Source organism: Harpegnathos saltator, unplaced genomic scaffold, assembly GCF_003227715.2.
Source record: "Harpegnathos saltator strain DR-91 unplaced genomic scaffold, Hsal_v8.6 scaffold36, whole genome shotgun sequence".
Taxonomy (NCBI): domain Eukaryota; kingdom Metazoa; phylum Arthropoda; class Insecta; order Hymenoptera; family Formicidae; genus Harpegnathos; species Harpegnathos saltator.
The window spans coordinates 420,664-446,969 of NW_020230161.1; the positions used below are offsets into that span (position 1 = coordinate 420,664).

General features: G+C 47.8%; 2 protein-coding genes across 12 annotated transcripts in view; both read right to left on the reverse strand.

Moving 5' to 3' along the window:
• Positions 1-1,959: 1,959 nt before the first annotated feature.
• Positions 1,960-7,763, reverse strand: LOC105187022 (uncharacterized). The gene is made up of 3 exons (XM_025300369.1): positions 4,413-7,763; positions 3,368-4,199; positions 1,960-3,293 (listed from the first exon to the last, which is right to left on the reverse strand). The coding sequence occupies exons 1-3, from the start codon at positions 7,761-7,763 to the stop codon at positions 2,044-2,046; spliced, it is 5,433 nt and encodes a 1,810-aa protein (XP_025156154.1). The 3' UTR covers positions 1,960-2,043.
• A 2,160-nt stretch (positions 7,764-9,923) lies between these two features.
• The window catches only part of LOC105186991 (phosphatidylcholine:ceramide cholinephosphotransferase 2), a 31,551-nt gene continuing 15,168 nt past the window's right edge, over positions 9,924-26,306 (reverse strand). For all 11 annotated transcript variants that reach the window (XM_025300374.1, XM_011147537.3, XM_025300376.1 and 8 more), the window contains 5 exons: positions 16,069-16,472; positions 14,546-14,756; positions 14,182-14,456; positions 13,867-14,042; positions 9,924-13,587 (listed from right to left, as the gene is read on the reverse strand). In XM_025300374.1, coding sequence (XP_025156159.1) covers positions 13,432-13,587; positions 13,867-14,042; positions 14,182-14,456; positions 14,546-14,756; positions 16,069-16,472 — 1,222 coding nt within the window. In that variant the 3' untranslated portion in view covers positions 9,924-13,431. The remainder of the gene's footprint in view (positions 13,588-13,866; positions 14,043-14,181; positions 14,457-14,545; positions 14,757-16,068; positions 16,473-26,306) is intronic.

A 26,306-nucleotide genomic window follows, 5' to 3' on the forward strand; every position in this document is an offset into this window, starting at 1 on the left:
CGATAGAAAATCTTGAGATATAATATTGCGCAGACTTTGTGTGGCGTTGATGTTACAAATGATTGCTTGACCAAAGTTTTTTGCATGCTTAAGGGAATTGTTCCGGAAATATCTTATATTCGATTAATTCAATCTGTTCTATCTGCATTTAATTTTTTCTCAATGTTTACAGCTAATATAAAAAAATTTCCTCACAATATTTCGGTTATCTCTTTTTTTATCTTTTTTTATCTAGCGGTGGAAATCTCGATAGACTTTGCTTTTGCGACTTTTTTTCCTTCCAAAAAAGGAAAAAATAAGAATAAAGAGGGCAAAATGTTCAATAATTCAATGCGTCAATAAATATTCAAATTTATAATTTGTGCGTCGACGACAATAAATAAAAATGGCAAAAAGACGGCAAATAATCAATCAACAGAATGAGACCAACGACCTGGAAGGCACTATTAGACTCACAAATAAATGTAGCTTGACGAATAATCAAAGATGAAACTACAATTTTTCGCCGGATAATAACAGATTATAAATACCCGACTAAATTTCGACTCGTCTATTCCGGTTTTGTCAAGTTCGTAAGAAACGTCAAACATTCGTATAAACCAGAAAACCGGAATAAGTAATTGCGAAAGCATACCTGAAATTATGCGATGTATCATTGCCCACCTTTCAGCGCCCTCCGCCATGACCTGTTGATTCAGCATCCCCCCTTCTGGTTGCCCCGTCGTAGTGTTTCAGACAGTCTCTTGGCACTGACACTCGCGTAAATTCGATGCAATCGCGAATAGAAACACACGTCAACTAACGCGAGACCGATAACAGACCGCTTAAATATTTCGAGAGATGACGGGAAGAAACGGAAAAGAACGGCGCCGTCGCGTTCCCGCGTTCGTCTTTCGCTGTTCGTCGCTCGCGATGTCGACGGTCGCCTCGATCGCGACCTACGAGACTGCCGAATCAATCGGCAAGATTTGTTATTGGCGAATCAATGACGCGTGAATAAACTCTATAGTCGAGATTAAACAATGGATACTCTTAAGTCGCTCCGCAGGTCTTACCTCGAATTTATCAACAATTTTTTCTCACTTACGTTTGAAAACGCCGTTGCCCGCCGCGGCCATTTTGACTACTGACGTCAAAGCAAGAAAGTGCCGTTGCCCGCCGCGGCCATTTTGACTACTGACGTCAAAGCAAGAAAATGCGTACACTATTCTTACCCAAAGTACACTTTCAGATATAAAGATATTTGCTTAAAGCGATAACTGCGATCGATTGGAAATGGGTTTATAAAATATTCCGAGTCCCCTCCTATGCTCTAAGATCAATAAATAATATTTTTCAAGAAAAATACGGGAGTGATAGAAGCGTTTCAAAGTAAGCGCTTTATATCCAAATATCGCACATATCGTTATAACGCGCATTTGATTGACCCTCGAATAATCTAGAATACAGAGGAAAAATGCGCGACATTGAAAGCGTGCAAAGTGCACAGCATAGTCGAGAAACCGTTCTTTTTTATTTTAACACTAAATCATGTAAATATCAATAGGTCTGCTCGTTTTCGAAGAACATTGGAACAACAATTAGAGCTAAAGAAAATTAACTTGTTTCATTCCAACATTTACTGCACTGGTTCAGAAGTTCTCCGAAAATGAGCAATTCTAATTAATTTAACTAATCATATAAGCATTAAACGAATATTCATTTAATCCCAATCAGAAAAAAATATTTAAGAAACATTTTTAAAACGTTAAAAATAATTTTAAACGAGTAAAATAAATATTAACTAAATATTAAATAAACGTTAAAAAATATTTTTTTTAAACACCATCTTAAATGAAGAATCAATGTAAAATATACATTAAATAAACGTTAAATAAATATATTTGTATAATGAATAGAAAACATATAAAAAAATATAAAATAAATATTTGAAAAACGTTAAAAAAATATTGTCTGCTGATTGAGGTGTTGGTTTATTCCACGTACTCTGCAGTCGAGTTATAGGGAATGTTACAGCATAATGTGAACCTCCTTGAGGAGACGTCACTGTTCACACTTGGACAGGCAAATGGTCCTCGCGCCCGAAAAGAACTGCAGGCTCAGCACGTTGAGCGCGTTTAGAGTGTACACGTTCGGCCTTCTGAGATTGCAATTCGACACGAAGAGCTCGGTCATCCTCGCGATACTGTCGCACCTCATCACGCAGGCCGCGCCGTTGACGAGTGAGGGTCTGCCCCGGTCGCTCCTCGGGCTCGGGTCGAACATATAGAACTTGCCGTAGTGTTGCATCACAGCCACCGCTATGTCGGTCGTGTGCAGTATTCCGGCGCAGTTGGTGCGGAAGAACATGCCCAGCGCCTCGGACAGGTCGAAGACGTGGAGTACGCCCGCCGCGGTATAATTGTGCACGTGGACGGTGACGCGGAAATCGCCCACGATGAAGACGGTGAGCAGCTCGCTGGGCGAGAGGTTCCTGGCGCCTGGACGCGCCAGCCGGACGCTGTCCGAGTGCAGCAAGTCGCCGTATTTGAGCACAGAGTCGACCAACTTGGCCGTCCACGTGGACGGCACGTGCAGCAGCCCTACGACTATTGCGACTGTCGCGATCGCTGTGCTCTGCAAACCTCGGTTTTCCGGGCTGTAGACGTGATGATTCATGTGCAGAGTACCGCGTAAAATGCTCAGCTCTTCGTCCACAAAGATGTACTCGCTGAGCGGTCGCACGTTCAGTGCAGGTGTCTCTTTGACAGAGATGATCGGCATGATGGATGACGAGGTGCGATCGAAGCAGGTTTGGAAGCCGGCTGGGCACGGCAAGGGTTCGATCATGACGGTCTTTACGATCACCCGACAGATCTCGAAAGGTCCGTATTTCTCTTCCTGACTGATGTTGGCGAAGATAACGTCGTACAAGGGTTCCATGCAGGCAAACCACATGATGCACGAGGTGCCGTCAGCGTCCGGCAGGCCCTCGTCGCTTCGTGCTCGTGGGTCGTACATAAAGTAGACGCCCAGATCTTTCCAGATGGAGGTCATACCGCGATCGGTCACCAGAATGCCGGCGCGGTTACTCTGAAAGAATTTCCGCAGGCCTTCTTCAAGCAAGATCACAGGCAGAGCTGGCGCTAGCTCTCGTCTCGCTTCCTTGTCTTTGCCGGCTCTCCCTCCCTTCGGCTGTATCTTTTCTTTCTTCTTCTTTACTATTTTCTTCGTCTCCTCGAGAACGACAGGGGCGATCGCCACTTGGCCGCTCACAATGTTAGGCTCCACGTCAGCGGTTAGAACGTTAACACCTTGTGAATAGCATTCATATAATTCATTCATTCGGATGAAACAGAAAACGACGACGGAAGAAAGAGAGACCTACCCACGTAGAATATCCTGATGATATCCTTCGGCTTGAGCCTCGACTTGAAGGGTCTGGTCTTCTTCGTCTCCAGATGAACGCCACTGCCAATCGCCAGGATCTCGTCCAGAGTTTTCTTCGTCCACGTGACGGGACTTTTGATGACCGACATGCCAAGCGCCACGACGCAATTCGCCGCTGTTTGCCGGTTACGTAGAGCCTCGGGGAACACGTCGTCGCCCTGATGATAACTGCCGCGCAGGATCGCGCGGGCTTCACCTTGCAATCTTCTGTAGCCGTTCATGGGCGGCAAGTTTGTCGGTCGAATCCCCGGGCTAGGGTCGAATTTCCACGGTGGCAGTTTGCTCCAGTCCAATACGTCGATCGCGCTGATCTGGTAGTCGCCTTCCTCGCCGAGATCACTCAGCAGGTATTCCACGAGGAGACTCGCATTCCTGAACCTGAACAGCCGCGGTGCCCTCGATGTGGTCTCTTCCACGGTGATGGGCCAGTCAGGCACCAAGACGTAATACGCGTCGTCGACCTTCCATATGGCTATATTTCGTTCTCCTCGCACGGTCAACGCACCAGCGTCGTGCTTCTGGAAGAAGCTGTCGATGCCGCTTCGCAGGTCTTGGACCTTGGGCGTGCTGCCGGTGAGAATACCCGCCTGCGCACAATCCTTGATTGTCAAAGCGATGCGCCGTGTTGACAGGAAGAACTCGCTGATGATTTCGTTCACCAGAGGCACCGAACCCACACCCAGCCTTTCCACGCACTTTGAGTGGAGCTTGTCACCCGTGATCACGACCTCGTCGACGATATCTGACGTCCAATATTTCGGTTGATACACCTGGAATCGAATTCAATGTTAATGCTTTCTTCTTTGATTTGATATCCTTGATTGAATTAAGTATCAAATAGAATAAATAGAATTCAAAATGTATTTTGAGTAAATTTGATGCTACATGATAAACTTGCAATGATATTTATATAAACTTATATATTACAGGTATCTTATACATTTGACTTATATATTGAGATAACTTATATATATTTGACGAACCTTGGAGAAGATGACGGCCATCGCGGCGATGGCCGCGCTTTGCTCGCCGCGATTCACCTCGTCGAACCTCTCGTCCGTCATGGTGATTTTCCCGTCGATGCTCCAGACGCCGTCAGCAAGCTTGGGGAAGTGATGCCACAGGTCCTCGCCGGGCGTGGTCCTCTTCGCTTGCCGAGCCTCGGCCGCCCGCGTCTCGTACGCGTTCTCCACCGTGACGGCGTCGATGACGAAGTCGCCACCACGTGCGACCGCCTGGATCGCCCTGGCCAAGGACGGCACGTCGGTGTACCACATCACCGCCGCAGCTCCGTTCTTTTCAACGGGTTCGCCATGAGCGTCCCTGCCCTTGGGGTCCATCGTGAAGAACACCTCTCCTTCCCTCCAAATCGGCATCATCGTCTCGTCCTGACGCAGAACTCCCATCGTGTTCTCCTTGAAAAACTGCTCCAGCAAGCTCGCCATCTCCATCACCGGTTCGCTGACGACCTCCTCCTCGAGACCGACCGATATCCGGTTGACTCCTATGTCAAAGTCCTCCATGATCTCCGATGGGAGAAGGTAGTCCCTGGGCACTTCGTCTTCAGTCTCCGGCTCCGGCAGATTCATCAGGTTGTCGTTGGTAAGCCTGTTGCCGATCTTCAGGATATCGTCCACGAGTTCACGGTGCCACAGATGAGGATTGTAGAGTCTCGTCATGGCGAGAGTCGTGAGAGAGTTTGCGGCTTGCTGCTTGCCCCTCGTCTGCCGTTTGAAGAGCGTTTCGTTGCCCTGGTTGATGCTGCCCAAAAGCACAGCGCCAGTTTCGCCTATGGCGGAGTAGTTGTTCAGATCCGGCTTGACTAGAACTTTCCTATCCGCCTCAACTTCCTCGTCCGTCATCGGTGCACCGACGGAGACGCTCTTTAGCTCGTGTATCATAAAGTCGTTCTCCTTTTCTCGCTCAACGTTCTTCTGGATCTGCTCCGCCAACGCTGCAACATCCAATGTGCGCACCACGTAGGCGGTGCTCTCTTCGTCTCCCTCCGCCACCTGACCCTGAGCATGTCGAGGATTCGGGTCGAAGTAATAATAGAACGTCTCCTTGTCCTTGTCGTTCTCCTTCATCTTGAGCTCTTCCTCAGCCTTCCACACGGCCACTGCGAGATCCCTCGTCTCGACTATCCCGTATTGCTTATTGTCGAAAAACCGACGCAGTCCTGTCTTCAAATTAGGCACCTCGGAGTCGTCCGGAGCCAACAAGTCTCCCACGATCGCTGCCTCTTCGACGTCGATCTTCACCTTGCGATTCTTCAGGTAGAAGTGCCTCTTCAGGTTCTCAAGGAGAAGCGTCTTTGGCTCCTCTACCTCCTCCTCCGTCACGGGAGGTTTGCACCAGCTATAGTAAGCGTCGCCTTCTCGCAGCGTCTCGTCGACGATCTCGCTGCTCCATTTCGCCGCAGGAATTTCCCTCGCATTCACCAAAGCCACCACCGACATGGGCAGGCCCTGTGCTCCTTGATTCTCTTCCTCAAACAACTCGTCCATGTTGGAGATGCTGCCGCGCAATACCCAAGTCTTACCCGGCACACCGGGCTGGAATTCGTTCCAGGCGCGACTGCCAGGCTTGTCGTCCATCACTGTGACGTGCCTGACGGTGAACCTGTCGTTCTTCTTAGCCGGATCGACATTCTTCAGGAACAGCGCGACCAACGAGTCCACGTCCGGGAATCGCGTCACACAGCAGCTTCCTTGCTGCTTCCTCTCAGTGTCTTCCCTTTTCCCCTTGTCCGCCTTGGCAGCCTTCTCCTCCCTGAGCCTCACACCCATGGCGTCGCAAGAGCGAGGGTCAAACATGTAGTAACAATCATTCTGGCTCCAGACCGCCACCGCCACGAAGCTCGTCTCGAGCACTCCGTCGTCGTACAGCATGAAGAACTCGTCCAACGCTCGCTTCAAGTTCAACACCGACGGCGCCTTCGAACTTACCGTACCGGTCACAGAGATCAGATCCACGTCCACTGCCAGCTTACGGTTCTCCACCTTGACCTTGACGTCGTCCAAATCGACGGCAGTCATCGTCTTTATCATCGGCTTCTCGGCCTTCACGCTAGCGTACACCGAATCGCCCAACGCGAGGATCTCGTCCAACCTGGATCTCAACCACGTCTTCACCGGGTGCACCTCCTTCATGACGATGGCCATGACGCAGTTCGCCGCATTCTGCGCGCCCTTGGCCTTGTACACGTCGCTAGCCTCGTGAGTGAACCCACGAAGAATCGCCGCTTTTCCAGGCAGCTCCTTGAACGTGGACGGCACGTTCATCCGCATGGCGTCGTAGGAGTAACCGGTGTCGAAGTCGTCCCGGTTCACCAACGGCTCCGTGGCGAACCGTCGGTCGATACTATAGTTGGAGATGGTGATGGACAACGGCTCCTTGCGTATTCGAGCTGATATGCGCAGCCCTTCGTTCTTCGGCACCGGCTTGGTACAGTCCAGCTTGTGCTCATCGGTGTCTACCGGGTTGATGGCTCGCAGCACGCTTTTCTGCACTACAGGACCAACGACGACTCTGGTCGCGGGGTCGACCAACGGTCGACCGACCTCCACGACGCGCAACACGGTGACCCGGTCGATGCAATATCGGGAGTCGTAACGGGGATTCACGCTCTTCAGCATGTGATCGCGCATGTCGTCGAGGCACTTGAACCTCATGAGGCAAGCGGTGCCACCAGGACGACGTACACCTGTCTCATCGCACGACGCCGGGTCGTAGTAGAAGAACTCAGCCCGGGCGGATTGGCGCCACACAGCCACGGAGTGGCCCTGCGCCGTGATCACCCCTCCGACGTCGTCGTCGTCCCGCAGGAACTTCCGCAAGCCGTCCGCGAGGTCGGAGCAGCCGACGGACTCGCTGAAGAGGTTGCCGCGGATGCCGTTGTCCTCGACGCAGATCAGGACCTTGTAGACGCTCACGTAGAATTCGTCGTGCACGAGGTCGGTCCTCATATACTCGTGGTCCTTCAGCGGGTTCTTCACCATGCTCAAGCGGAACAGCTTGTCGCCGTAGTCAAGCACCTGGTCGACATGCTCCTGCGTCCACTCCTTCGGCTGAAACATCCGACCGTAAACGACCGCCAGCACCGAGCACGGGGCCGCCTGACGGCCACGACTTCTGTATTTGAATCGGAGATCGCTCATGGCACGGGAACCGCGGATTATGAACGATCGCGGCGTTAGGACGCGGAAACGGTGCCAACGTTTGCCAAAGTCGTGGCGTGGAAGCATCTCCTTTCTTTCTGTCGCCGCATCACCTTCGCCAACGTCGGCGTGCTCGCCGGTGCCTAATTTCGTTGGAGATTCCACTTTCGACATTTTGCGCATCCACGCTTAACGTGTCTTCTTTTTCTTCTAGGAAAGGTAAGCGGATTACAGGCGGCTAATGGAACTTGACACAATTGCATAATAATGATGATCACATTTATTACCAGATATATTAGCATGTTTTAATAAAAAAAGAGAAATACAAACAATAAAAAAAATTACATATAAATTATGAAGTTAATAAAATGACCTGATATGCACAGAGATGTTCACATTAAATTCACCTAGAAATTCAAACTCGAGTGACTATAAATAAATGAAATAAAAATACAAACGCAATGATAAATAAAGATGAGAATATGTAAATATAAAAATATGAATGAATTAAAAAAATATGGTTATATGAAGAAACAGAGATAAATAATATAGTACGTAATATAATGAGAGTCTTGATAATCTAGTGATTTAAATTAAAAATCGCAAAAATTGCGTTACGAGGTTGAATTATTTTACATTTCAAGTATGACTACGGTGATGTCATTTGCACGAGAAGATCATTACGACAATTTATGAAAATTTATTAAAAAGCACACATTTACCTAACCATTAATTATCATTAATGAAATATAGGCTAGTCCAATTGAGGTACATTGTTTCTTCTACTTTGAATTCTCGTAATAATGTAACGAAAATTATCGTGATATGTAGAATTTTGTCAGCGGATTATTTCACTTGCGGATTTATAAGGACGACCGAGACGTGAGACCGTGAAAGGCAGAGGATACTGCTGAAATAATTATTAATTTGACAGCTGAAACAAAAGACGTCGACGAGGTGTCGTGTGAAAAATATACGTAATTCTTACCTCACAGTTCCTGCGGTACTTTTCAATAGGGGGAAATTTTGCGCTACTTGCGGAACGAAATACAGGCGGAGGAGTCTACGCTGGACTTAAAGGATGGTCGTGAGGGATGCAGAGGCGATCGCGGTAAAGTATACCTGAAACTTTATTACATCAACACATATGAAAAACGTAATAAATATTATAAATACACAATATATAAAGTAAAGTCGAATATACCACTTGCACTTTATTGTAATAATATAATCTATGATATCGATGTGTTCCTCACAGACGAGTAACTATCCCCCCCCCCAAAGACTTTTTCTCTTTTTCTATGTACAACATACGGTAACAGAAGAAAAGTTGCGCGCGACGCTTTAACCAGTCCGTTCGGAGAAATGTAGTAATAATAGCACGGAATGCGATTACGCTTCGCGAACAATTGGAGAATGCTGTGATACGATCGTTGATAATAAACAGTAACAAAATTTTGATTCGCTTACGACGTGGCTCCATGCGATGACGAAAGCTCTTCCCGCTACTTATTTACAACGTATATAATCTCTTCTTCCTCTTCTTCTTCTTCTTCTTCATATATATATATATATTTTTTTAACTGGTCTAATTGGATTATTGTAACAAGTTTTACCAAAAAATATCTACACGTAAAAATATAAATATATATATATATATATATATATATGTATATGTATATACATATAAACACGTATACATATTATAATATCCACGCGCGCGTGCGTGCATGTGCCACGGGCTGTGTGTAATATAATAATATGAACTCTTTTATTTATTAATCTGTCATCTCTTATATTAGAAACATCAACGAGGCCCTTCCGTTAACAGAAGAAGCTTCCTTCCATCGCGCGTGTGCGTGTGTAAAGATATCTTTCAGCAGATATGTGCGCACGTGTACGCGTGCTTTCGCGATCACGGTTTTCGATTCAGCTCGCAATGAAGTCGACGAGAGCCCAACGGAAGAACTCGATGCTGAATAATTTCCAGAGGTGCTGCGTGTTCCGAACTCTCCATCCGGAGAAATAAAGTCTTCGAAAAGTAGGGGATTGCCAGGTTGAAAAACTGAAAAGTCTAAAGACTTGGAAAGAGAGGGAACTGCAAGCGTAATTTTGCGCAGATGGATTCTTTGATGAATATGTCAGCGGAAATTAATAAACTGGGCATTTTTAATATTAGCCGGGCATTGACGGCAAAACCCGCATTGTTTAGCTGAAATCTGAACGCCTGGCAATCCCGATTTGTATCCGCCTACACGTGCACACGGAGGTCATGACCCTCATTTTCGTCAACCTTGCGACCACGCCAACATTCGTATCAAGCTGTCGCTTCTCGTAAACGTTGGGCCGGTCTAAGCTCTACACATCAAAGTTCTTGTTTTCGCCGCGTACAAAGCGTATCCGCCCATCCGATAGAAGGGCAACAATAGCACTGCGGGACATGCGTTGCGCGCATCAGCACGCGGGTATACGCGAGTAACGCATGTCCAACAGTGAAATATATATGTATGTGTATGCGTGTGTGTATGCTATAATATATCTGAATGTGTACGTGTGAGTATGCTTGCGTCTGCTCGAGTTTAACGTCTTAAGTTCAACACGGTATCATCCTATATATGTGTGTATATATATATATATATATGTGTATATATATATATATATATCGAGAGAATTAACATATGAATTTCAGCTGAGAGTGCGCCTATGTACATTATGCACACGTTTAAAAAATATATATGTGTATATATATATATATATGTGTATATATGTATGTATGTATATATGTATATGTATATATATATATATATACACTTCCTAAAACGGCATCATACACATCGTCATGACGCGTTTGAGTGCGCCGCGCCGCCAGCTAAACGAGTTGTCTTACCACGAGAACCACATTGATCTTATTAAAATATATATGTATATTCAACAATTACACTCAATCTATGATCTGAATGTCGAGAAGAAATGTCAGGTGGCCGTAAGGGACACATCGCTCGGAATCGATCCGCGGTCCGACTCGCTACATTATTCGAGACCGCGGGATTTGTCGCGCAACGGCGATTTGCGCGGATTTTTTGTTTATTTGTTTGTTTATCATCACAGACGGAAAAAGAGTTCATTTACGCCGTCGTACGGCGCGTTCGATCGGATCCCTCTGTCTTATCTCGCTCACTCGCTCTCTCGTTTTTCTATACTGTCCCAACTATAATCGGTTACACGGAGTCCTCTCGATACTCGATCGTCTCAAATGCGTGCCGATCATACTCCGGAAATAATTAGAAGAAGAACGTAGCCACACGGTTAACTTGGTAAAATTAGATCTGTGTATTGAGTATTCTTTGATTCCGTGTTACGCAATTTCTCTTCTTCTCAGAGACGTCCCTGTATGAACTGAACTTTCATGATTCTCCCTTAATGATGCAGACTTTCTCGCAGGCTTTCTTCGGCGGAATGTCGTAAAGAATTTTATTAATTACTCAAACATACATAATAATCAAAAACGAAAAACGAGGGATAGTCGCACAAGCGTCTCCCGCAAAGTAACCAATCATCAATCAATCAGTGGGACTGAAGATCTCAACAGTAATTCGAACTGCGGCTAACGCGCGAGTCGGTTCCTTAAACTATGATTAAACACGTGCTCAGCACTCTTGCAACGCGCACATACGTAACAATATAACAGCACTCTCGTCGGACGCTAGGAAAGCAACGTACTGTCACGCCTATGGCGATCGTTAACCGCTTACTTGTACAATATCAACTGAGATTCACATCCTCACGCGCCCCCTCCATAGAAGAATATCGCAACATCGTCGTCGTTAAATTATACAGCGAACGATCATTGTCAACCGTTAAATTATGTTATAGACACGAGCGCGCTGCTCTCTTTCGTCCTTAGTCTTCGTTAATCCCGGCGAAAGAGAGTAAGCGGGGCAAGAGACGCGAGGAATCGAAACAATGAGACGCGAGAAGAACAAAGGAAGAGAGAAGAATCGTGCGAAAAGGAAAGTCGATCGCTACTCATTCGTGCGCACACTCTCCTCCGCGCAAAATTATCCCGCCAACAGTTCGCACGATTCGCATGTTACATCGCCTCCGCATGTGTATATGTATAATATATATGACAACATCCGGTGTATGTGTGTGCACAAGCGTACGACGATCTTATTCCGTGAAAACACGAACGCGGCACGTGCGTCAGTACTTTCTTCTTTCTTTATTATTCTTATCATTATTAGTATTAATTTTTTTGTAAGATTCTCTTGGTTACTCTAGATATGATACTTTCGTGTGTGTGAGACAGCACGAGGACTACACTGCTCGAATGGAAGTTGAGAAGAGTCAAGTGTATGTATATGTGTGTACGTGTGTGTGTGTGTGTGTGTCCCCTTGAAACGCGCGTTCCTCGCGAGGAAAACCTCGCTCCGAATCCGAGGCATGACTATGTACGTTCTAAGCGCGAATCGACGATAATTTGCTCAACGGCAGGTAGTAGATTCAAATTCCATCCGCGTTAACCGGTGCGTCCGCTCGGCCGAACGGTTCATTGTGGCGTCTGAGCTCATTTTTACGACACCGAATTCTCGATCGGGTGACGTTATCGACGAAACTCGTCACCCACGTCGGTCATATCAATTATGTTAAATGTGTGTGATTAGAGATCATGCCACCTCGCGAGTCGGTGTATATGCATGCGTTTACAGTTCGTCAATGCTACGTAAACTAACGTCTATTATTATTGAGCGCTCCTGGTTTTGGTCCCACGAAATTGCACAATCGCCTCTAGAGTACCGGATCGGGTCGTTTCTCGCTGACGAAGCGCGGGGAAAACAATTTCGAGGAGAGAGTATCGACACATATGATGGTGGATCTACGACGGGGAGACTAGCGAGAGAGGAAGAAGTGCACCGCGCGGCGTCGCGCCTCGCGGGTGCAGCGGCGGCGGCGGCGGTGACGACGACGACGACGACGACGACGTTGCGCACCTTTGGCAAAGATTTGTCTGCGAACTTGTTTTTCATCGGAATAATTCGTGCCGCGAATGCAGAGTCAGGGACGACGACGTATCTAGGTACTGGAAGTCGAGACATGTTAAGAACGCGACGCGGAGATTCGTCTGGCGGGAGGATTCGGATTTCACCCTCGTGAATTTTTTATCTCTACGTTATCCCGGAGATGAAAAATATCCCTTATTGTACGCGGTGATCGCGCTCGAGTCTCTAGAAAAACGCGCGACCCCTCGGCAGGCACGCGCGCGCCCTAAGTTTACTTATTTACCGTATTACTTTCGATTTGTCGTCTTCTCCTCGTCGTCTACATAGCTATCCAAAGGTGTGCGAGCGCGATTGTACACGGATTAATAAAACGCGTCGATTGTACGGCTGTACACTCGAGTTCCTCCTTGCCTCCCGCCGTTCGAATTCTCGCTGGCTACAACTATCGTAAACTCTGTCCATCTCGTTTATCTACTCGTTAAATTGTATATATAAATCGTATCAAAATCAAGCGAAAAGTAAATTCGGGCCGATTGGACGATGACTTACGCGTGAGAGAGAACACGACTATTGTGTCCGCGCGCGCGTTCACGATCACACGTCGAATCGCAGGCGACAGTGAACGACGCAAAGCTACAATGCTTCCACATTTGTGAGCTTCCGCTCTCTTGAAAAAACGCTCGCACTTATCCGTCTCTCTAGCGAAAAGCTTTACATTCCACTTAACGAGCCTAAGATGTATACATACGCAGGTATGTGTGTACATGTATGTATGTATACAATATATACAACAAAAGTAACTCCTTTGTTTAACAGCCTCTATCGTGACATCAGGACCAGTATTAACTATCTCGATTAGGATGCTTGGCAAGAAACCGTCGAGGCCAAGGTAGAGGCCAGTCATATTGTCGTGGCACTGTGCCGCCCACATTTTTCTCGAAATACTTGAAGATTCGAAACCACCAGAGCCGGGCCAAAAAGTTGTTTGGTCCATATTGCTGCAAAAGTATCGTCAATTTTCAGAGACAGCAAAAACAGCACGATACAGAAGCACGCATCCATCAACATCGATTGTTCGCGCACGTCTCGTTAACAGTGCGTGTAGAAAAAAATCCGTTACAAACATACATTTGAGATACTGCTTCGTGATTCAAACGTAATCGTTAATATTATTATCGAGATGAGCGAGATTATAACGAGAGAGAACTCGAGGAAGAAAGTAGCAGTCGCCGCGAGAGCGGAGAGGAGAGAGATTTGAACGAGAAAGTAGAGCGTACCTTAAGATGCGGGTTGTTGGCTAGCGTGTGATAAATATACCACAAGCGTGTAGTAACGTAGTAAGCTATAAGTACATCCACGGTGTAGTGACCGTGAGCTACCAGGACCATAATTACCCCGACGAGCACCGTGAGACCCGCTAACCAGTGGATCGGTTGACACCTTCTCGGGGAGTCTGAAATGCGTGAGACACGGACGTGAGAGACGACACACGGACGTACGTCGCGGCCGCGAGAGCTTCTCTTCTCGTGACTGCGTATTTATCTCGAAGCGAACGAGACGAGGTACAGAGAGAGAAAGAGGAACACACGTACATTCCTTGATGATCAGGTAACTGAGCACGAGCACTACTGTGTGCCCGCTGTAGATATAATCCCCGCAGTAGGTGTGTCTGCCGTTAATGGACAGGCCGAAGCCGGAGATGAGCTGCAGGACCCTCTTCGTCACGAGCAACGGGCTGGTGTTGTTCGCCTTCGGGCTGCAGTAGTAAGTCTTGCTGGCGATCGGCATGACCGTCACGTACATCGTGATACTCCGCATCATGTACAGCAGCCCCATCAGCAGGAATACTCGCCTAACTACTATAAATCTGAAGACAGAAATTGCACAATCGTAGCACACTATCGAGCCGCACTTCGCATCGCTCGGACCTATGCGCCGCGCGACCCATGCACGTACCTATGCCTGTGGAAAATGATGAAGACCATCGCAGAGTTCGACATGATCATGATGAGAACCTCCGAGACGGTAAGTGCCCAATCCTGTGCGGCGACGTTATCCAACACCACGTCCGGCAGCGGTCCGTACGTGCTCCTATCCGGCACGCGCTCGTGCACCATCGCTAACGACGCTGTGGTCAGTATGAAGTTCACGACCATGAAGAGAAACGCTGTAACGGGAAACAACGACTCTGAGAGAAAGAGAGAGAGAGAGAGAGAGAGAGAGAGAGAGAGAGAGAGAGAGAGAGAGAGAGAGAGAGAGAGAGAGAGAGAGGCAGAAGAGACACCGCGCGTCTCCGCGATCGACATGCAATTTTTCGTACGCTACTTCTTCCGCTCGCATGCTCGAAAATCACCGGCGTTAATTGACTCTGTCATGCAACAACGATTTGCTCCGTAAGCGATAAGCCCTAACGGGACTCGCGAAATCCGTTCCCGTTCGCATTTGCGTGCCCGCGAACAGCCCGCGAGATCTCGCCGCCGCCTCCGTCCACCTGCCTCCGACAGAAGGAAAAGTGGCTATCGCGCGATAAACCGCCTGGCTCTCCGAGGAAAAAAATCGAGAGAGACCGGCTGCGGGTGATGGTGGTCCTCGGCGGGATCTCGGTCCCTCCGAACGTCGCTACCAGTACGAATACCAGGTCACGTAATGACCTCGATCTCGATGGTGCTCCCCGCTTCGGGGGGAGCGAACGGCACGTACGCGCAGCCGAACTGGAGCCCGTAATGCCGGCGAGGCTCTCCTCCTCCTCGGCATCCAGATAGTCGTCGTTGGATTCTCTCGCGGTGTGCTTATTGCGCGAGGGCTATCGCGACGAATCCGATCGCAAACGCCGTAAACTCGATGAGGAGCCCAGCCGATAAGAAGCCCATGGCTGAGAGAGACACCGAGCGACGCGGAGAGAGAGAGAGAGAGAGAGAGGGGAGAGCCGCGGTTGTTGGATAACGTTTATCGGACTCGCGCGTCATCTCGCGGTCGTAACGGGATTGCAAAATCGTGCGCGAGTGCGAGATCAACGCGGCAAACAACGGTGCCTTCGGTAAGAAGAGACGAGGCAAGAAAACAAGCAAACATCGCCAAGCGCAGATTAACCGAGGAGGCGCTGCCATTAGACAATAATGCGGGCAAAAGTAGGACGAGCAGTGTGCGCGAGCGTCGAGAGTGCGTGTGCACTCTCTCGCCTTGTTTAGCGCTCGGTCAGGAGGAACATACCGCGAGAGAGGGACGCGCGCGCGCGTGCGCGAGGACGTTCATGGAACAATGACAACATCCGCAGGAGAATGACGCGCGCGCGAATTCGACGGCGACCTCCTCCTCTCTCTCTCTCTCTCTCCTTGGCCATCGGCTCTCTCCCGACCCGAGAATTCTCCGTCTCTCGTCATCGACAGCCCCCTTCCCTCCCCCTCGCCGCTGCTCCAAGCGCCGGCGGCTCTCCCTGGGGGAGCCATTTCCGTCGGCGATAAATTCGCCCTTGTTCTCACCGAGAAATGTTTTCCATTTTTCCTTGGGGAAACGCGGCTCCTCGCGCAGCGGCGCCGGGATGTCGAGCTTAACGACGCCGCCGCCGTTGCCGCTGCTGCCGACGCCGCTGCCGGAGCCGTTCGGTATCCCGGGATGCCGGCCGAGGGTCTCGATCTTCTCGTCCTCGTCGTCCTCGTAGTAGTCCGAGCCCGAGGCCACCCCGGACCACTTGTCCTTGCTCTTGGAGGGAACGCCGGGCAACAACGGCTGCCGCTGGTAAACATCGCTGGACTGTGCCATGCCGCTGCTGCTTCCATCAACCGCCGCCTCGACGTCCCTCTCGTGGCCCTCCCCGGCGCCCAATGGCCGATCGAAACTTCCGTAATCACTGTGCAAACTGGTGGCCTTGGGATCCAATACCATCCTGCGGGCACAAAGCAAGCGAGGTCCTGATCGCGCACCGATAACAATCCGTAGACTGCACTCTCCTTAATACTAAGAGACCCATTCGAGAGATTCGTTAGACGACTCTCCTCCTCCCTCACGCTACCACCTCACCGCCGCTTCCTTTCGGAAATGGAGTGCGCCGGAAGAGCCCGCGCGGAGAAGAGGCTCCGGAAGAGCCGAGGAAGCCGAAGAAGCTGACCTTGGCGCAAGACGAGCGCGCGGAAGAAACGAGATCGAGTCGAATGCAAATTCGCAGGCTAAAGAGAAACTACATTTCTCTCTTCTTCTCCATCTTTTTACGCTGCCCCCCGCGCAGAATGGAAATGGTCTCACCCCGGCGACATTGTCCGTTCCGAGCGAACGAACGCGAACGCGAGCGCGAGGCTCGCCGTAATCCCGTAATCGATCGATCAAACGGAAAAATGAGCGCCGCCGTACCTTTTTTTTTTGTCTCTATTTTAATAGCTCGGCTCACTTGATTAGCCGAAGAGAGCGGAGGAGCTGAAACGCCGATCGCGCGCGCTCGCGTCGATGATCGTCGCAGCGAGTTAAGTTGATATTACACGTGACACAGTTTGCGAACGGCGCCCATCGCGTCACGCCCCGTAAAGCGCGATATTTTTAGACATTTATTGCCGCGTAAAAGGAAAGGTTATCGCGGCGAGCGGGATGACGGAAAGGCGCGAATTCTAAATCCGAGCCGACAAGGAAAGCCCGGTGGACGAACGGAAGGCGGTGTCGACGTAGCGCGTTATCTTTCACGGCGGAATTAGCGGAAGCGAAGACGACGGAGGCCGATGCGCGACGATAATAGCGCGGTAGCGCGAACACTCTTGGCAACTTGGCGGAAACGTCGTCGGCAGGATGCCGACCACTACAACTGTTATTTACCGGGGACGCTCGCGTTCGCGAAGAAGCTGCCGATCGGGGAGCTGCCGAGAGGAGCGAACCGCGACGAGACGCGAGACTCGAGAGAAGCACACGTCGACGGGTCTTCTCTCTCGCGCACAGTCACGGGCTAGAATTCCAGAAAAGTGTCAAAAAATACATTTTTCGACTGTTTCTGGATTTAAACAAATACATGTCATTAATATAATTTAATCATCGAATATCGTTAATTTTATTACGATTATAGAATTCCAATTATAAAAATAGTAATAATAATTTGTAATTATAATAATAACTATTATTATTATTATGCTTGCAAGTTTGCTTTTGAATATAATGAGCGGCAGTAATCTTCTGAAAGAAATATAATATAGTTTAAGGATAAGAATTTTACATGGCTTAAAGAGATTGTCATAACTCTTGTACTACCAGTTGTTAGTGTGAGTCGTATTCGAAGTGTTAAAAAAATTTGTTGTTTTCATTATATATATATATATATGTGTGTGTGTGTGTGTGTGTATGTATCGATAATTTGTCTCAGTATTCGTATTTAATATTATGACTTGTCGATAAATAGTCCTAGTTTTCAAATTTCAATATTTTGATTTTTCGGGACATTGCGTGTCTACCAACATTGCAATAATTATTTTGTTCTAGCTGTCGTGAAAGCAGATAAAAGCAGACGATCTTTTCTGGATATTAAAGTACGAAGCATCAGTTATAAAACCGATTAGTCCAATCGACGAGTCACGACGACGAGTACGTTTTAAAAAATCGATATGCTCTGAAAGATAGCATTGATATTTTCGTGCAAGCGAGCTAAGTTTTGATGCGTTATTATATGGTAACAAAATTATTTTTTTATAATTTATTATATACTATTAGAAAGAGGAAAAGTCATAGAATTTCTTTATATAATAACGATTATTATTCATGTCTATTTTATAGCTTGTTTTATTCGATAAAAATATCATTTGTATCAGTTAAATATGACAATCGATGGCATTTGTTAAAGACGTCAACTTTGTGAATATCTCGCGACCTTAATATATGTCTAAGAGGAAAATCATTTTACATTTCATCAGTTTGACATTAATATTATCAAATAGACATGTACTTGTTTAAATCCAGAAACAGTCGGAAAATGTATTTTTTGACACTTCTCCGGAATTCTGGCCCACTGTGTCGCGGTGAGGGAAATATCGCGCCGGAAAAAAAGAGGAAGAGAAAGAAAGAAAGAGAGAAGTCGTTTCTCATTTTCTCACGTAGCACCCCCTCCCCCCTCTCTCTTCCTCCATCTCTCTATCTCTGGCTGGTGTGCGACTCACCCCTTTACCTGCGCCTCATAGCGGCGCCTTATCGCCCGGCATTTTCGCTCGACGTCGCCGCGTTACGTCTAATCGCGCTTTGTGATCTGACCCTCTCTTTTCCTTTCTCCCGTCGATCGAGCACGACTGGAAACGCGACTTGTCGTCTTGGCCACGACGCGGTGCATTCTGACGGGACGCACCGGCGCATACGGCGCACCGGGCGAGATATAACGCGATGCTCCTTCGATTAGCGAGCGCTACATACCGGCGCTTTATGTCAGGATGATGTGTGCGTCCAGCCGCGCATGAATATTTAATATCAAGGAGCCGTACTTAACGCGCCACGCTGTTTCGTGGGAAAGCCGACGGCTGCTCGACACGCGCTCGCTCGCCGCGGCTCAGCTCCGTGCCGGGCATCTCCGCGTCTGTCCGGCACGGCGACTCACTCGCACGTTTCGCGTTAAGGCTAGGCGTTGGCCACGTTTATCGAACGAGTTACGGCCGGGCGATATGGAAAATGGTAGTTTGCGCCCGTCAGGAGCCCGTCGTCGTCGGCCCGCCGACGCGGGAGATCGCGTCGGTCAACAACACGAGGCGACGACGTTCCGGGCGCAGCAACGGCATCGAGAGGCTTCTTCCTTCCATAAGAAAATGGTATGCGATTAACCGCGAGTGAACCCGAATGAAACTTTAATCGATACAAAGCCGCGATGGATGGCGCTGATACATACGCGCCTCCTCCTCCTCCTCCTCCTCCCCCTCCTCTGCTTCTTTCGCGAATATTCCCGAGCCGAAGGGAAATCGACTCGGAATTGACCGTTGCGGAATCTGCCGTTGCGAAATAACACGGTGGAAAATAGGACATCCTGTGTATCTATATGCGCGATCCTCTTTACGGACCGGCGTAAAAATGCGAGTTAGCGGGGGGCGATCCGCGGTTACGCCGGACGACCTTTCGCGCGAAGTCGGGAAACGAATTCCCGCGGCGGATATTGCTTTTATGAGGTCAAAAGGCGGGATCGTCGGAATGCGAGCACCCGCTCGCTCGGTGCCGCGATAAGCCGCGAAATGGAAGTCAGAGAGAGAAAGAGAGAGAGAGAGCTTTCTCGTCCTCGACGGTGACCCTTTCGACCCGGCGCCGACGATCTCTCGTGGGCGACGACGACGGCAGAACGCGGAGAAGAGCGATTCTGGGACGTGTCGCAATTAATCCGGATACCGTGAGATACCGCGTCGGAGAGTTCTCGTCTCACGAGAGATTCGCCTTCACGAGCGCGGCGGCGAGCAGGAGGCGATCCTCGCGCGCAGGAACTGCTCGTCAAAAAGATCAGTCGGCTGATTAACCTTTATTTACGCGCGCAATAAAGGCTGTCCCTTGGACATACTTCGAGGGAGAAGCGCCGGAAACCGGCCACTGGGAACTCCGCTGCGCGTCTGATCGAGCCGAGAGAGAGAGAGAGAGAGAGAGAGAGAGAGAGAGAGAGAGTTCCTCTCGCGGCTCCGCGGGACGATTCCGCGCGGATCTTCCACGAGACGAAAAGTCGCCGTGCGACGCGGAGTTAACTTCGGCGAAACCCCGCGCCCCGTGACGTTTCAATTGAATTTCTGCTGCATCTAATCCGCGACACCGGAGAGAGGAGGAGGGGGGGCGCGCGACACTTAAAAAAGCCCGGAGGACGTGTGCGACTACGCGCTTCATTTGCATAACGATGCGGGTTGTAATGGATAATTCGATGGAGCAAGCCGACCTATGTGTCCCACTTGCCGCGCGACAGCGCCTCTGCTTTATTCTAATTAATTCTCCAAGCTCATTAGCGACGCACGCAAGCCGGGGCGTTTCATCACGCGTAAGCGCTCAGACTGGAAACTTACGTCAAAAGCCGCCGGGGGCCGGGCCGGATGGCGCGCGTTTCGGTCGCGTTTCAATTACGCGGGACGCGTGTTTCCCGGGACGTTATTTATTCCGAACAACCGTATCTCCATCGCGCTCGTCTCTCCCGACGTGAAATATTATTATCACGAGCGCGCGCTACTCGCGCGACAGCGTGTAGGGAACGCGAGCGCCGTCTCGTCGCGACGATATCACGTTCTTTGAAAGCGGATTATTTACTTATTCAGAGTTAGACACTCTTATTGAGCTGAGGCCTCGAGTGTCTGAGAGACACGGCATCGAGTACTTTTGCAACAGGTGAACATTTTCGCACAACTACGCCCGACGGAAGAAGACGCGCGCGGCCGCCACTATGTGGCGGTTCATAATCCATTAGCGCGCGCAAGTAAGACGAAAGTTTGCCGGGCGTTACTTAGTTTCGTTATCGTTAGTTACTTGGTTACGTAGTAGTCGATAGCAATAAGTCAAATTGCAGTTGTATGCGCGCGTGGCGCGCGCGAGACGGTAAGTGCCTTCGACTTTGAAGCAGACACGGCTTGTCCGCTTGAGACACAACTTCGCATCGCGCGTGTTAGAAATTGCAGTGTTTACGCAGTCGATAATGACGCGTGCATGAGCTGCCACACTTGGGGAATATCGTCTTATAAATATACAGGGTGTCTTAAAAATATCCGGAACCCCCGGATAACTTTGCAGGATCGAGTTTTCGTGAAAAACTTTACAAAAAATAAAAAAGTTGTAGGAAATCGAGTAACGGACCCTGATTGATGGTGACCCTGAATTTGATCTTAGCCATGACCTTCAGAGTCATTTGGAGGTCAACATGCGTCTTTTTAACGGGAACTTTTATTTTTTATTACACTGTTTTTTTTTCCACCAATTAATTCGAGCAACTTTTGTCTAAAACATTTTTTTTATTTGTCTAATATGTTTTGAGATATTTGAGGAAAACTTGATAACTTTTTCAATATTTAACTTACGATATCTCGCTAACTATTTGTCGGAAGAAAAAGTGGTATTAGACTTTCTTGCTTTATTTAGTCTCAAGAATATATTGTTACAATAGTGCCCTGATTTTTGTTAATTTGATGATTCCGAAATTTCCAAAAGTTAGTAAGTATTTTTAAGATACCCTGTATATTCCCGAGAAGCAGCTGCGCATATCACGCGTTGATAAGAGACTAAAGACCCCGGCGCTCCGTCAGTAAATAAAGACATTGTCCAGCATGCGGAGAGAATGTCCGAGCGACAATAAATTTTCATGCCGAGGGAATTACATTTGAAAATGAAAGTAACTACACCGAGACACGCGTCTAATTCTCGACGTTCTCATTTTGTCTCTGTCCTCCAAACGCGAATATTTAAACGTTCAACATGGAATACAACACCGAGGCGAAACTTGCAACCCGCTATCGACCCGAATATTCCATTTTAACGCTGACTCAACAGCCTGCAGTTTATGTCAACCTATCTTAATTCTATTTAACCTACAGCCCAAAGGACCTTTCAAGAGCCTTTTAGAAAAGGCTGAAAAGACTTTGAAAGTGCCTCTTCAAGGAAGGTCTCTTCCAGCGACAAATTGTGCGTTATCTGCCACTTTAAGGCGCCGAGCAAGACTGCAGTTTAATCTACGCAATTTAAATCTTCACTGGTCCTTTGGAACCTGCGATGAAGTCGGATAGTTGAGGTCGAAAATGGAGCCGAAACGTCGGATGTGACTCCGATTGCCAACGTCAGATCGATCGCGTCGTACGCGCGACGTTGCGACACGAGCGGGACGCAACACCACAAAGAACCGACGACCGGCGGAAAGCGAAAGAGAGCAACGAAATTTATGGCACGCTTAATTAACGCGCGCATTAACGTAACGCAAGACGAGCGAGGTCGAGCCGACCCGGCGGAGAGCAAGGCGTGTGATTTACGAGTCGCGATCGAGCGTACGCTCCATCTCACAGCGATCGATCGATCATTTCGACACACACGTGGTGCGCGTTTGTCCCTGAGTCTCCGCGTGAAAACGGATCACGGCATCGTGTTGCAACCGTGTGGTACAGCCTACAATTTCTGTCCCTCCCCCACCCCCCCCTCTCTCTCTCTCTCTCAAATTAAATGCGTTCCAAATTGCTATCTCATCGCACACCACCGCCCGCGCTGCGCCGGAGAATTTCCCGCGGCGCGAAGTAATTTGCGGAACTGGCTTTCTATCGCCGCGAACGTAAAGTAGAAAACTTCGTCTGACGCAAGGCGCGGCTGCGAAATCCGCGAGGTCGCAAAACGCGCAATAGGCTCTTCCCGGCCTGAACACCGTTCGTTCGCTCATGACGCGCGACGATTTACGTGCGAAATACGAGGGAGTGTCGACGTTTTGTGGATGCTTCGGTGGATTACGAGAACCTCACGCGATGACGTTGTTCCGACTCGTAATACTCGTCGGCGGGGCTCAAAATTGCCGCCGACTCGTGCGATTCCTCACCAGCCGATCTCGCCGCCTCGCGCATCATCGCCTCGACGAGAAAATAGCGTTTTATTACACGCGATTCTATATTAATTCTCCTGCCGGAATTTCTTCTCGACCGTTCCATAATGTCGAAAATTCTCTTTGCGTCATCTCTCACCCTAAATGTCGTTTGGCTGAAAAATTTCGCCGCCTCGTAATCGACCGTGAGATCTCTCCCGGAAGTCGCCCGCGCGTTATTTTCAATTTCCCGTGAGACCGCCTCCTCGTCCGTGAAAATAGCGGGCTCTAGCAGCAGCCGAGGGCAATTTGCCGCAAGATAAATAGACACTAACTTTATTTTCGCGACCGCGGGCGGGCTCGCGGAAACTCACGTCGATCGACCGTACACGTTCGTTCGTCGGTTCAATCACCGTTATTCTCCGACACGGTCCAATCAGGCCGTATCGGAGAACTCATTAACACGAGATTCCCGCAATCCACTCTTGTGTATGCGCCAGCTGACTCATGGCTGAATAATTCAGGCCACGCGCGGCTCCTTAGAAGTACAAAAGCAATCGATTATATGCGCCGCGAAAAAGTCTCGGGGGATCTTCGGCCGCGGTCTTTGTCCACAATGTTAGCCGGACAGCGCAAGCAACACAGACGCACGCACACGTGCCTACACACACACACACGTCTTGACACCGCGAATTTGTAATTATGCGAATTGTCGAGCTGGCATGCTAATGACGCGTCAGCGCGATTCCACTGGCTGTCATTATCGCTACAAAGCTAAGCCGCACGGTGTCTCGTTTTTTTTTGGAAGTATTAGATGTACAAATGAATAATCCAATTTTTTCAGCTACATTCAAGGTTTATTTTAAAAGAAAGTAAATTAAATTGTTCAATCAAAGTATTCGCCGTTGCTTTCTATAACTTTGAGCCATCTTTCAGGCAGCTGATGAATTTCATTTCGGAAAAATGTTACGTCTTTGGACACGATAAAGTCGTCAAGCCATTTTCGGATCTCATCCACTGATTGGAAGTGCATATCGGACGTGTTGCATCGACCGGAACAGTCGGAAAGTGATAATCGGATGGAGCAATGTCTGGTGAATACGCCGCAAGTGCTGCAAGACGTTCCAGCCAAGACTCATTATGGCGTCTTTTGTATTGGAAGCAATGTATGGCCTGGCGTTGTCATGCAACAATTTCACTGGACGTTCTCCTTTGCCAGTATACGGGCGTTTTCGTTCCAATTCTTGACTCAAGCAGATTAACTGACGTTGGTAGCAGTCCGCAGTAACTGTTTTACCCGGTTCCAACAACTCATAATAAAACACGCTCTTGATATCCCACCAAATGCAGAGAAGAACCTTCTTTCCGAAGTGATTTTGATGATTCGCCGGGATTTACCCATGACTTTCTGCATTTCGGATTGTCATAGAGTATCATCCATTTCTCATCGCCCGTAACGATTTTCCACAAGAAAGCTGCTTTCGACGCTGCTTACTGAGAAGAGAAAGACACGCTGCCACTCGTTGATTTTTGTTGGTTTCAGTGAGTTCATGCGGTTAGGCACCCATTTTCCTTCTTTCTGGATCTTTCCCATCTCATGTAGGCGTTTGGAAATCGTTTGCTGCGTTACTCCCAACTGTTCAGCAAGCTCTTTTTGTGTTTGTGCCGAATTCTCAGCGAGCAGTTGTTCCAAATCATCATTATCGCACTTCGGAGAGCCTCCAGGGCGTTGTTTGTCGATTAGACTGAAATTACCGCTTTTAAACCGCTTAAACTTCGACTGTATTGAACTGAATACTTTTGAAGGTTATGTTGGGCCTTTCGCCAAACTATATGTTCTTTTTAACAGCTATATGTCAACATTGCATAATCACAAAAGAGCAGGAAAATCTATTCAATTTAAAATTGACTTCATAACTGCTTAAAATAATTTGGATTATTCATTTGTACACCTAATAAATAGACGCTCGTCACGCATTTCCAGTGAGCAAGGCGACGCCACATTGGCCGGGTCATTTGGTAAAATAATCGAATATATAGCACGTAAAACAATCATACGCGCGCAATTACATTATGAATAAATGACAAAAGCCACGAGCGCGTATAAATAACATTTCGGAACGTTTTCGTTATTTTTATTAGAATATCACTGTCAAGAAGATACACTCCACAATTATAACAATTATGACAATTGATTTATTGTACCGATTCTATCGACGCAAGCGACAGCGTCCTTCCTTCCCTCCGCGTGTCGGTCGCGAAGCGCATTTCGATTTTTAAATCGAAAGTCATCGCGAATTTGTTGGCCAAGTTCCACGCGCTCGCGTCAGCGACTCATTTTCCAACTTACTGACTCGAGCGTGAAAGCTTCCGTTACGCGAAACCGATGCGATTACGTCACGTGTGAAGCAGCTAATACTGACTCATTTCCTTTTTCCTCTCAACTGATTCACGGCGATTCATGCCGAGCCGTCGACAGGCAACTAGTTCTTTATCGGGAAAATAAATAAACTACGGCGCGAACCGTAGCGACAACGACACGGCGATACGTCGCGGGCGCCGGCGTTATGTCCGTCATGATATAAATTTCATCTCGCGGCACAGACGAATGCACGGAGTGCGACTGCAAAGTCATTGCGATCAACGATGACAAGGATCGTACTCTCTATTTTTTTTTATTATAGAGGAATAGGGGAAAATTATGAGGGGAAGTATTTTATGAAAAAAGGGGAAATTTTAATTGATGAAAAACAGATTCATATCAATAGACTATAAATAACATTGATATATTTGAACAATAGTTTTATTGAAAATAATATTTTTATTAAAACAGTAATATCTTTATTGAAAAAACGCAATATATATTTATCAATATATAATATCCCAAGTAACAAGATGACGTTGTTAAGATGCCTAAAGACGTTATTAATATGTCATTTGATATCACCCTGCTGGGAAACTGGGAAACATAAAACTTCTGATAAAATCTAAAATAACGAAAAAACGTTTGTACATAAGTTGTGTAAGTGATACATATGTATGTATCTAAGTATGAGATATAATAAAATGAATTTTTAAAATATATTCCAAACAAAATATATAAAAAATTATTAAGTAATTTAAGAGAAAAACGAATATAAGCTGTGCACGGAGAAAATATTGTAGTAAAAATTATTAAAAAAGTGTGTAATGCTGGATTATACAGGAATTATTATCGAAATTACAATATGTAATGTTGTAATCTACAGTGATGTGTACACATCATAT